General features: G+C 37.7%; 1 protein-coding gene across 2 annotated transcripts in view; it reads left to right on the top strand.

The window, feature by feature from the left end:
• Window positions 1-13,425, top strand: part of LOC123516538 (post-GPI attachment to proteins factor 6-like) — a 60,499-nt gene that overhangs the window by 32,304 nt on the left and 14,770 nt on the right. For both annotated transcript variants that reach the window (XM_045275972.1, XM_045275974.1), the window contains exons 14-15: window positions 5,671-5,763; window positions 6,334-6,544. In XM_045275972.1, coding sequence (XP_045131907.1) covers window positions 5,671-5,763; window positions 6,334-6,544 — 304 coding nt within the window. The remainder of the gene's footprint in view (window positions 1-5,670; window positions 5,764-6,333; window positions 6,545-13,425) is intronic.

Below are 13,425 nucleotides of genomic sequence, written 5' to 3'. Positions count from 1 at the left end.
AAACACTAAAGATAAGCTACATGCGTCCCCCGCCTTGTGTCTAAAATTACCCAATGGCATAGACTGTTCCCATAAAGCCCAGGCACTGTAAAACTACAACTAGGTAAATACACACACACACACACACACACACACACACACACACACACACACACACACACACACACACACACACACACACACACACACACACACACACACACACACACACACACACACACACACACACACACACACACACACACACACACACACACACACACACACACACACACACACACACACACACACACACACACACACACACACACACAGGAGAAGGGAAATATAATGTTTGGAAAAGAAATAGAGTAGGTAAGATGGGAGGAGGAGTGATGTTGCTGGTTAAAAAAGATATAAAGGTGGATCAAGTGAAAAAAGGTATGGGAAAGGCAGAAGTGCTAAAGATCAGAGCAGAAACTAATGAAAGAAAAAAGAGGCACTACATAGTGGTGTACGTACCACCTAAGACAAATGCATGGTCAGTACAGGAATATGAAGAAATGATAAGTGATACAGGAACATGTCTGGAAGAAATGTTGGGTGGCTGTGAACGAACTATAATGATGGGAGATTTTAATTGTAAAGAGGTGTGTTGGGAGGACTGGTCAATGGAAGGATCAGAGACAACATGGGAAATACACTATTGACACTGGCAATGGAAAATGTGTTAACTCAGTGGGTCAAAGAAGATACTAGGTTTGGAGGAGAGGAGCATCGTCAAGACTGGACTTGGTCTTTAGTACAGAGCCAATGGTCATTGAGGAGATGAGGGTGGAGTGCCCTTTAGCAAAGAGTGATCATGCAGTTTTGGAGTTCAAGGTGATAGACGAAGAGAAATCTAGAAGAAATGAAGAATATAAAGTGGGAAGATGGAATTATGCCAAGACAGATTTTGGAAACCTAAAGAAATTCTTTCAAGAGACAAATTGGATGAAATTCAAGAGTGCTAAGGAGCAAATGAAAAGTGGAAGGAATTTATAAAAATATACAAAGAAGGTGAGAAAAATTTGTACCAATAAGACAACATAGAGAAGTTGGAAAGCAGGACTGGTTTAACGATAGATGTGAAAAGGCTAGAACAAGAAAAGAGGATGCATGGAAGAGGTGGAGAAGGAAAAGACGGATTAAGCAGTGGGAAAGTTACAAAAGAGCAAGAAATGAATATGTGTTGATTAGAAGAGAAGAAAGAAAGAAACAAGAAAAGGATATAATTGATAAATGTAAAGACCAACCAAGGCTTTTTTACAGACATGTGAACAACAACATCAAAAATAGAGAAAGTATTGAAAGTTTAGAAGTAAATGGAGTATGCAGTGAAGATCCCAGGAAATGGCAGAGGCTATGAATGGATGCTTTCGGAAGGTATTCACAAAGGAGACTGCTTTTGACAAACCACTGGTAATGGAACAGAAAGGGATTATGAAGGAGTTTCAAGTAACGGTGGAGGAGATCAAGAACATGATGGGGAGTTTAGAAGTGAGAAAAGCTGTGGGACCTGATGGGGTATCAGGATGGATTTTAAGAGAATGCAGGGAGCAATTGGCAGAAAAAGTTTGTGAAGTAATTGATGCCTCATTAAGGGAAGGTGTAGTGCCCCAAGACTGGAAAAGAGCTAACATTGTCCCAATCTATAAATCAGGTAACAAGAGAGACCCATTGAACTATAGACCAGTGTCACTTACAAGTGTGGTAGCTAAGATGTGTGAGAGGGTGGTGAAGACTAGATGGACAGACTTCTTGGAGAAAAATGACATACTTTGTGAGTGTCAATTTGGTTTTAGGAAAGGGCGTTCATGCACGACAAACCTGATATGTTACTATTCGAGGGTGATAGATGTAATACAGGAAAGAGATGGTTGGGCTGATGGAATATATCTGGATTTAAAAAAGGCCTTTGATAAGGTACCACACCAGAGACTGATCTGGAAACTTGAAATGGTAGGAGGAGTGCATGGCAGTTTACTAAAATGGATGGAAGACTTTTGGTAGGAAGAGAAATGAGAACAATAATTAAGGACAGACCATCAGAATGGGGATTGGTGGAGAGTGGAGTTCCACAGGGATCAGTGTTGGCACCAGTAATGTTCGCAGTCTACATAAATGACATGGTGGATGGGGTGTCCAGTTATGTGAGCCTATTTGCAGACGATGCAAAATTGTTACGAAAAGTGAGATGTGACAAAGATTGCGAACTACTCCAGGAAGACTTGGACAGAATATGGAAATGGAGCTGTACATGGCAAATGGAGTTCAACACGACAAAATGCAAGAAAATAGAGTTTGGCAAGAGTGAAAGAAGAATCAGGAGTATGTACAAGATAGGAAATGAAGACATAAAACCAGTCATGAAGAAAAAGACCTTGGGGTGACAATTACCAATGACCTATCGCCAGAGAGACATATAAACAAAATAATTGGAGAAGTATTGAACTTATTGAGGAACATAAGAGTGGCGTTCAGATATCTAGATGAAGAAATGATGAAGAAAATAATTACTGCAATGATAAGACCGAGGCTTGAATATGCAACAATACAGTGGGCTCGAACTTAAAGAAACACATAAGGAAACTAGAGAAAGTACAGAGGGCTGCAACAAAATGGTGCCTGACTTAAGAGATTTGACTTATGAAGACAGACTGAAAAGAATGCAACTTCCAACCCTGGAAAACAGAAGAGAAAGGGAGACCTGATAGCAATATACAGAGTGATGATTGGCATGGAAAAATGGATAGGGAAGATCTGTGTATGTGGAATGGAAGAATGTCGAGAGGGCATGGGAAAAACTAAAATGGCCACTTATAGGAGAGATGTGAAAAAATATAGCTTCCCTCATAGAAGGGTGGAAGCATGGAATAGTTTAGACGTGGAAGTGGTCAACGCAAGGAATATTCATGATTTTAAGAAAAAGCTGGACATTAATAGATATGGAGACGGGACAACACGAGCATAGCTCTTTTCCCGTATGTTACAATTAGGTAAATACAATTAGGTAAATACACACACACACACACAGTGCATGTAGACATCGTGCCGACCAGATGGATCTGAGAAGCTCACAGGGAAAAGCTACAACAGGAGCTCGAGACTGGCCTAGACATATGTACAGGTAGGGAGAGAGGAGGCCATAGGTTCTCCTGTCTCCATATTAAATAAGTTTCGGATCGTATATACGGAAAGAAGGAAGCGAGAGAGAGAGACAGATAGAGATGGAACAGAGTAGTGCTGCCAGACGTATGACGGAATCAAATCATACGCCATAGATAGAAGAAGATGGAAGGACAAGAGGACATGAAAAGATCAGGATGAGGCAGTGTGTGAAGGATGTTGGAAAATACAGTTTTCCACATAGAACGGTGGAAAAATGGAATGCATTGGATAATTAAGTTGTTACAGCACATGATGTGCATAACTTTAAGGAAAAATTAGATAAATGGAGACATGGAGACAGGACTCTATGAGCCCCGCTCGAACCTTGTACAATACAACTAGGTAAATATACACACACACACACACACACAAACACACACACACACACACACACACACACACACACACACACACACACACACACACACACACACACACACACACACACACACACACACACCAAGGATTTCGTTGTGAGCGGCTGTGTTGCCAGGAGCTCCCGGAGGAACACACTCCAACATCAGGTGTTGAGAAGCAGACCTAGACTGTATGTACAGGAGTATTTAATGAAGAGGGAGAGTTTATAAAGCCAATCAACCCAGCAGCACAGGAGGGATTAAGAGACATTGTTGTCAGAAAACAGAAAATTAGAGAATTGCTAGAAAAGGTGGATGTGAGGAAGGCAATGGGACCAGATGGAGTGTCAGGATGGACACTAAGGGAATGTAGTGACCAACTGGTAGAACCAATTTGGGATGTAATTAACAACTCTTTAAGGGAAGGTACCAAAGGAATGGAAAAGAGTTAATATAGTCCCATTATACAAAGGAGAAAAAATGACTGAGCCCCTAAATTATAGACCAGTGTCACTAACTAGTGTGGTGGGTAAGATCTGTGAAATTGTTATCAAAGAAAAATGGTTGGAATATCTGGAGAGAAATGAAATCATTAATAACTCCCAATTTGGTTTTAGAAAAGCAAGATCATGTATAACAAACTTACTAAGCTTTTATACAAGAATAATAGATGAAGTACAAGGAAGAGATGGATGGGTGGATGCAGTGTATCTAGACATTAAAAAGGCTTTTTACAGAAAACCACAGGGAAGACTCCTATGGAAAATAGAACACATGGGCAGAATTAAGGGAAATATCTTAAATTGGATGACAGATTACTCAACAGATAGGGAAATGAGGGCAGTGATAAGAGATACACCATCAAGTTGGAACGCTGTAACCAGTGGCGTACCACAGGGTTCAGTTTTGGCACCAATAATGTTCCAAATATATGTCAACGATATACAAGAGAGTTTGAGTAGCTACATAAATTTGTTTGGAGATAATGCCAAGCTTTTGAGAGTTATAAAAAAACAAAATGATTGTATGGAATCACAGAAAGATATTGATAAGATCTGGAGATGGAGCCAGAATTGGAAATTAGAATTTGATACTAAGAAATGCCATGTAATGGAAATGGGTAAAAATAATAGAAGACCTACATGGGAATATAAAATGGGTGAAGAGATTATAATGAAAAGAAGAGAAGAGAAAGACCTGGGAGTGATTATACAAAACACCCTGACTCCAGAAATACATATAAATGGATTATTTGCTTCAACATACAAGACACTTACAAACATCAGGGTAGCATTCAATTACATGGATAAAAGTATGATGAAAAAGATATTAACCACTATGATAAGACCTAGACTAGAATATGCAGCAGTGGTATGATCGTTATATAGGCAGAATGATATCAAGAAACTAGAAAGGATACGTGTGGCCCCATCTCCATATCTATACTTATCCAATCTTTCTTTAAAACTGTGTACACTTGTTGCAGACACTACTTCTTCATTCAAACTGTTCCACGTTTCAACACATCTTTGCGGGAAACTGTGTCTGTGTGTGTGTGTGTGTGTGTGTGTGTGTTTCACTGTTTGATCTGCTGCAGTCTCTGACGAGACAGCCAGACGTTACCCTACGGAACGAGCTCAGAGCTCATTATTTCCGATCTTCGGATAGGCCTGAGACCAGGCACACACCACACACCGGGACAACAAGGTCACAACTCCTCGATTTACATCCCGTACCTACTCACTGCTAGGTGAACAGGGGCTACACGTGAAAGGAGACACACCCAAATATCTCCACCCGGCCGGGGAATTGAACCCCGGTCCTCTGGCTTGTGTGTGTGTGTGTGTTTGTATTTACCTAGTTGTAGTTTTACAGGGCCTGGGCTTAATGCTTGTAAGGCCCCGTCTCCATATCTACACTTATCCAATTTTTCTTTAAAACTATGCACACACTTTGCTGACACCACTTCCTCACTCAAACTGTTCCAAGTCTCATTACATTTGTATGTGTGTGTGCGTGTGTGTGTGTGTGTGTGTGTGTGTGTGTGTGTGTGTGTGTGTGTGTGTGTGTGTGTGTGTTAAGTTTACAGGCAGTTAAACCTTGAGTTTTTCTTCACTCTTCACAGATTGTTGCTCTTGGTGTGGAATACGACAGAACTGGCTTGTGGGTGTTTGTTGTGCCCTCTGTCTCGGCATTCTTAGTAATGGCCTCATCTTGGGTAAGTGATGATTCAACAGAAGCTGAAAATTTGTGTCAGTATTTATGAATATATGTAAGATTAACAGTAAATTGTCATGCATTATTTGTGTAATCATAATATGTCAGTTTTGATAAGAAGTGTTTAAAGAACTTGAAGATAAGAGAGAAGGAAGCTTTATTTTTGACAAATGTGTGTGTTCATAATCATTTTGAGATATGTTGGCAATTGATCATTAGAATGTGCTCTCCATAATAGACATCTGTGGGATGTGATGCATGTGCTTGTGCACATACATGAATATTTGCAGTTGTATGTGTTTAAATGTAATTGTTATTGCTTGTTAATTTTAATCAAATTATGATAAAATGTAGTTTGTGAATTCAGTGTAAGATGTAGTAAAAACAATAAAAGTAACTGAATTTGGCATTAGCAAACAATATTTGGCATGTGTGCATTGGCTTGTACAGCTTACTTGGTTCAGCTTTTGGTATACAGAATATTGTTGCAAGCATAGTGAGTCAGTGAGAATGACTGATTTATACTTATCATACTTATTTTGACTGACATTGTAATTTTTTGTTTCCCCAGATCTGGCACTGTAAACAGCAGCAGAGCTGCTTTCCATCTAAACAGTACTGGTTGACATCTCTCCTTCCTGGGGTTCTATTAGCTGCCTCAGGCCTCATCTGTTATGCCTTCTTTGAGACTCACGACAACTACTACTATGTGCATTCTGTGTGGCATGCCACTATGGCTCTTGCTATCCTTTGTCTGCTACCTCCCAGGAGAGAGAAAGAGGGTAGGAATATTTCTTATGAGACCAATTGCAATTTCTGTAATTATTCTCACGAATGAATTTTCTACTTAGAAGTTTACCTTGATATACAATCACTATTTTATATATAACTATACAGTCACATAGACTGATATCAAAGTACAGTAGCCAAAGATTTGTAGGGATGAATATTTTTGCTGTCTAGTCATCATTTTGCTTGTAGATTTATTGTTAAGGTTTTATGAAATCACTAGTTTTGCCATTTCACTTTTCATTCTCATATGTTTCAGTATTTTCTCTCAGGTACTATTAAGTTTACAGTACAGATTTCAAAATTATATTTATATACTTTTTTCTTCTTTCTATTATTCAATACAAGCACACAGTCTTTCATATCCATTATGTATGTTGATTTTTCAGTATGGTTCACTGTTTTATTTTAGATACTAATATTTTTGGTGCTTATTGTCTTGTCTCTCTATTTTGGCCGTGGGTTTTGTAATATTGTGGTAAATGTCACAAACAACATGATTTTGTTGTAGAACCCTTTAATTTGTTGCTTTGTAAATTATGCAATGACAAAGTTTTAAGCAAAGAGTCAAACAAGTACAGAAAGAAATCAGTCCAGTACCTTTGGCAAGAAAATAAGAAAATGTAGATTTGCTCAGCAGAAAACTGTTGCATTTTTAAAAATTTAAGATTAACATATGAATATCCTTGGATAATGAGCTGTTTAGTAAGAATTTATAGAGGCTTATAAAGAAAACAAGAAAGCACATATTTTTCCAGTACGTTAAGTGTGAAAGTAAATAAATTTCATAAATAGAATGATTTCTCTGGAATAACATATGTAATAACTATTTTGGGTAACACAAATGGATTGAGTATGGTACTTTACACTAATCAGTGTGCACACACACACACACACACACACACACACACACACACACACACACACACACACACACACACACACACACACACACACACACACACACATTCTGCATAGTGTAGTGGTTAGCACGCTCAGCTCACAACTGAAAAGGCCCAGGTTCGAGTCTCGGTCATGGTGAGGCAAATGGGCAAGCCTCTTAATGTGTAGCCTCTGTTCACTTAACAACAAGTAGGTACGGGATGTAACTCGAGGGGTTGTGGCCTCGCTTTCCCAGTGTGTGGAGTGTGTTGTGGTCTCAGTCCTACCCGAAGATCGGTCTCTGAGTTCTGAGAGCACTCCGTAATGGGGAAGGCTGGCTGGGTGACCACCAGGTGACTGTGGTGAATTACACACACACACACACACACACATGCACACACACACACACACACACACACACACACACACACACACACACACACACACACACACACACACACACACACACACACACACACACACACATTGTGTACTGTCAATTTAAAAAAAAAAAAAAAAAAAAGATGAAGCTTCCTTTTCCTATAGGAGCCTACTCAATCATTTCTTATCTTTAATGTGGTACAAAGTATTAGAAGAACTGAACCAGACATTGTAATCATCTGAACTGATTTTAGGCTCTTAAGTTTTTATTAGTGAAACAAACAGGAGATAAGATAACAATGCCTTTCTACTACCGTTTACACACACACACACACACACACACACACACACACACACACACACACACGGTCGTGTGTAACTAATTTATTGAGTTTCTATTCTAGAATAGTTGATAGAGTACAAGAGAGAGAGGGATAGGTTGACTATATTTATTTGGATTTAAAAAAGGCATTCAACAAAGTGCCACATGCAAGATTACTATGGAAGTTAGAGGAGAAGAGTGGCTTAAAAGGAAGCACATTGAGATGGATAGAAAATTATTTGAGGGGGAGAGAAATAAGGACAGTTAAAGATATGAAGTCCAAGTGGAGAGCAGTAGAAAGTGGAGTGCTGCAGGGGTCAGTATTGGCACCAATACTTTTCCTCATTTATATTAATGACATGCCAGAAGGAGTGAACAGCTACATAAATTTGTTTGCAGATGATACAAAACTGTGCAGAGTTATAAAGCAAAAAGAGGATTGTGAAATACTGCAAGAAGACCTAAATAAGATCTGGGAATGGAGTAAAAAGTGGGAAATGGAATTCAATGTGGACAAAAGCCATGTCATAGAAATGGGAAAGAATGAAAGACGACCCGTGGGAATCTATAAGATGGGAGATGGAGTAGAACTGAAGAAAGTAAAAAAGGAAAAGGACTTAGGAGTGACGATGGAAGAAAACAATCAACCGGTAAGCCATATTGATAGAATTTTTAGAGAGACATATAATTTGCTTAGGAATATTGGAGTAGCATTTCACTACATGGACAAAGAAATGATGAAGAAATTGATAAGTACTATAATAAGACCCAGATTGGAATATGCAGGAGTAGTGTGGACCCCTCATAAAAAGAAACACATAAGGAAGTTGGAGAGACTACAAAAATGGCTACAAGAATGGTTCCAGAATTTGAAGGGATGATATATGAGGAGAGACTAAAGGCTATGAATCTACCAACCCTGGAACAAAGAAGGGAGAGAGGAGATCTGATACAAGTTTATAAATTGATCAATGGAATAGACCAGGTGGATAATGAGAAACTGATCCTGAGAGAAGAATTTGACATTCGAAGCACAAGATTGCATAGTAAAAGCTGAGAAAGGAAGATGTCTGAGAGATGTTAAAAATATAGTTTCCAAAGATGTATTGAGACGTGGAACAGTTTAAATGAAGAAGTAGTGTCTGCAACGAGTGTGCATACTTTTAAAGAAGGATCGGATAAGTGTAGATATGGAGACGGGGCCACACAAGCATAAAGCCCAGGCCCTGTAAAACTACAACTAGGTAAATACACACACACACACACACACACACACACACACACACACACACACACACACACACACACACACACACAAAAAAAAAAAAAAAAAAAAAATCCGAACTAGTTCGTGAGAGAGCGAGAAGAGAGAATTGGCAAAAAACTATTATCAAGCAAGTCCAGGACAGCACACAGGAATTGGACCAGGAAGTGGAGGAAGTGATTAGGTTGGGAAGATTTAGTAAAGGGGGTAAGAGACCAATGAAAAAGTGTGAATGTGATCGCAGGTGGCAGTGCAGGAAATTATAATAAGAAAAGGGAAGCTGGCTGATGATACTGAATCTAAGGATATATGGATAAAAAGGGATGAACCTGGAAGAGAGGGAGAAGGAGAAAGTGCTAAGAAATAAAGCTAAGGAAAAATACAAGAAAAGGACAGAGATCGAGAAAAAGAATTTCTACGGAGGGTTCTAGATTTGAGACTAAAGAAGTGGTATCTACAGAAGAAGGAGGTCATGGAAGAGGCAAGAAATTAAAGAGTGACTTATACTAATATAGATGGGTTGTTATCCATTGTGTTGGAGGTTAGACATTATTTAAAAGAAAAAAGACTGGATGTAATATGCATAGTAGAAACAAAACTCAAAGAAGAGATCCATGTTAGCTTTAAGGAAGAGGTATATAATAGTTGGAGAAGAGACAGGAAGGGGAAAGGGGGAGGAGGAGTGCTAATAATGGTTCGTGATAATATATGTGTGGAGGAAGTGCAATATGGTGATGCTATGGTGGAAGTAATAGAAGTAACAATCAAAACAGAGGAATTGAAGAAAAGGAAAATCATAGTTACGTATGTGCCACTTAAGACAAATACAGTAAACCCCCGATTATATGAAACGAAAGGGGGAAAGCCTCTTTTGAATAAGCTGATTTTTTTGATAATCCAGATTTATGAATTTTTACCTAAAAAAAAATACTATGATGAAAGAACCAAGGTAGAAACACAGGTTTTAGAATGTGGCTGGTGAGTGTAAACACAGTGGCATGACTGACAACTGCCGATTGTAAACACTGAAAGAAAACAAACGCACGATATGCTAAACAATGCACGAGTAAAACGTATTTATTTTAATTGTTCTTATTAATTTTAAATGTTATTTTAAATGTTATTAGAATTAGCTAAAGTAGTTGAAGAGTAAGTTGAAAAGCAAAAGAAAAGAAAATTAAATCAGATCAGAATATAGCACACCTTCCGAAAAGTTTTATCCCAGTAATGAAAACAGTCTTTACTTTAAGAGTGTTCCCCTTGGCAAGCTGTATGAAACAAATTAGGCTAACAAATGAAAGGACAGAAGGAAAACAAAAAAGGGTGTCAAGTACTGATACATCTTAAATCAAATAAAGAACTGAAGATAAATTATCGACCATGCCTGAATATGCAAAACTGAATTACAGAAGCCAAGCCGAAGCGACAGAATTACACAAACCGAATGAATCTTTTTATCATGAGTAGGCAAAAAAAATGTTAACTAGGGATGCCAATCAGTCATAATGCATATTCGCCAAATTACAAACGCCAAATATGGAGAAACAAAACAAAGTTCATGGGATAATTTTAATGATGTGTTAATAGTAAATATATAGTTATTTATATTTATTTTCATGTTTTTAATGTTTTAGAACATTTTAGTATAGAATAAATTTGAATTTTAATTGCATTATCCAAATTGATTTCGGATAATCCCGTTTTTTGGATAATCCGTTTTCGGATAATCGGGGTTTTACTGTACATGAGTAACTGAGGAACATAAGGATATGCAAAGAGAGGTGATTAAGTGCTTAGATAATATGATAAGAAGAGATGGAAGAATACTATTAGTAGGAGACATTAACTGTAAAAGAGTAAACTGGAGAGAGATGGAAGTAATGGGTGATGCTGGACAATGGAGCAAGGAGGTGTTACAGTTGGCTATCACATATACAATGGATTGTATTTGGAAGAGTCTACATGATAAAGGGGGGAAGAACAACCATCATTGCTTGACCTAGTATTCACAAAGAAACCAGAGCCTCCTCCCAGCATACAATACCTTAATCTGATTCTGATAGGAAGAAGTGATCATGTAACATTAGAGTTGGAAATCCAGGAAGAGGATGGGATAAGATACAGAGAAGACTTAAAAAAAGAAAGATTAAATTATGTAAGAGCAGATTTTGAAAAGTTTAAAGAAATTTTTGCTGTTATTTAATGGAGGAACATTATGAATGTAAGGACAATACATGGGAAATATGAAATATTCCTACAGAAATATAACGAGGGAGTGTTGAATCTATAGAATAAAGAATAAAGAAAAGTATACACACTTGGTACAGTGCCAGATGTATAGAAGCTAAAAAGGCAAAAGATAAAGCTTGGAAGAAACTCAAAAAGCAGAGAAATGAAAACAACAGACAGCAGTATAAGAATGTAAGAAATGGATATATTTGAGTAAGGAGAGAGGAAGAAAGAAACTTTGAAAAAGATATTGTGTGAAAAAGTGAAGATGAACCCAACTTCTTTTTTTTACAAATTTATAAATAGTAAGATGAAGAATAAGGACACATAAGAAAAAAAAATTAGAGGAGGGAAGACATACCAAACAACAAAGGAAATTAGTTAAATAATGAATGAGAGCTTTAAAACTCTGTTCACTGAAGAGGATTTTGCAGAACCAAATAGGACATTGTGTTGCCAAATTACAAGAAATCATAGTGCACAAAAAATATTGGAGGATTACTAGATAATTTGGTTGTCAGGAAAGCAATGGGGCTGAATTGTGTATCAGGCTGGGCGCTAAAAGAATGTAAAGAGCAACTGTTAGATTCAATTTGGGAAATGATTACAAGTTCATTGAAAGAAGGGAGAGTACCACTGGAATGGAAGAGAGCCAACATAATCCCAATATTCAAAGAAGAAAAGTCAACTGAGCCATAAAAAAACAGACCAGTGTCATAAGTATTGTGGGAAAGTTAAGTGAAATAGTTATCAAAGAAATATGGGTTAAATATCTGGAAGAAGTTACATTGAATAGACAATTTGGGTTTAGGACAGGACAGTTATGTGTGTCGAACTTATCAAGTTTCTACTTAAGAGTAATAGAAGGACTGGAAAGCAGAGATGGGTGGGTGGGCACAGTATACTTGGACATAAAAGAAAAGGCTTTTGATGAAGTCCCTCATGGCAGAGAGCATAGGACTGAGAGGAATTTTGTTAGAATGGATAAGGGATTACTTGAAGGACAGAAAGATGAGAACTGTGATAAGAGATACATACTCATCTTAAAGTAAAGTAACATGTGGAGTGCCACAAGGGTCAGTGTTAGCCCCTATTATGTTCCAAATATATGGAAATGACATTCATAATGGGGTAAACAGTTATATTAATTTGTTTGCTGATGATGCAAAATTGCTAAGAGTAATCAAAACCCATGAGGACTGTTTGCTGCTGCAGGAAGGTATAAACAAGATCTACGAGTGGAATAAAAAATAGAAATTAGAGTCAATGCCGAAAAATATCACGTAATCGAACTAGGAAAGAGTAAGAAAATACTGGTATGGAACTATCTGGTGAGAGAGGAACAAATAATGAAGACTAAAAGAGAAAAAAGATCTAAGAGTGATTATACAGGAAAATCTGAACCCCAAAAAACACATAATTAAGATATTTGGATTAGCACATAAAATGTTGACTAATATTAGAGTGGCATTTCAATTCATGGACAAAGATATGATGAAAAAAAATTATCATGAGCATGATACATCCTAAGCTGGAATATGCAGCTGTGGTGTGGTCACTGAACTCTAAAAAAGATATAAGAAGATTAGAACGGATCGAAAAGATAGCTACAAAGATGGTGCTAAAGGACCTTACATATGAAGAATGGCTGAAGGAAATGGGACTGCCAACCTTACAAGATAGAAGAGAATGAGACCTAATAACAATGTATGAAATAGGAAATGGCATTCAAAAATTAGGAAAGGAAGACCTGGTGCTGGTGACAGAAGAAGCTGGAAGGACAAGAAGACATGTAA

This window comes from Portunus trituberculatus, chromosome 41 (assembly GCF_017591435.1).
Source record: "Portunus trituberculatus isolate SZX2019 chromosome 41, ASM1759143v1, whole genome shotgun sequence".
Classification (NCBI taxonomy): domain Eukaryota; kingdom Metazoa; phylum Arthropoda; class Malacostraca; order Decapoda; family Portunidae; genus Portunus; species Portunus trituberculatus.
The sequence above is the reverse complement of the archived record's forward strand: the minus strand, read 5'-3'. Positions and strand labels throughout refer to the sequence as shown.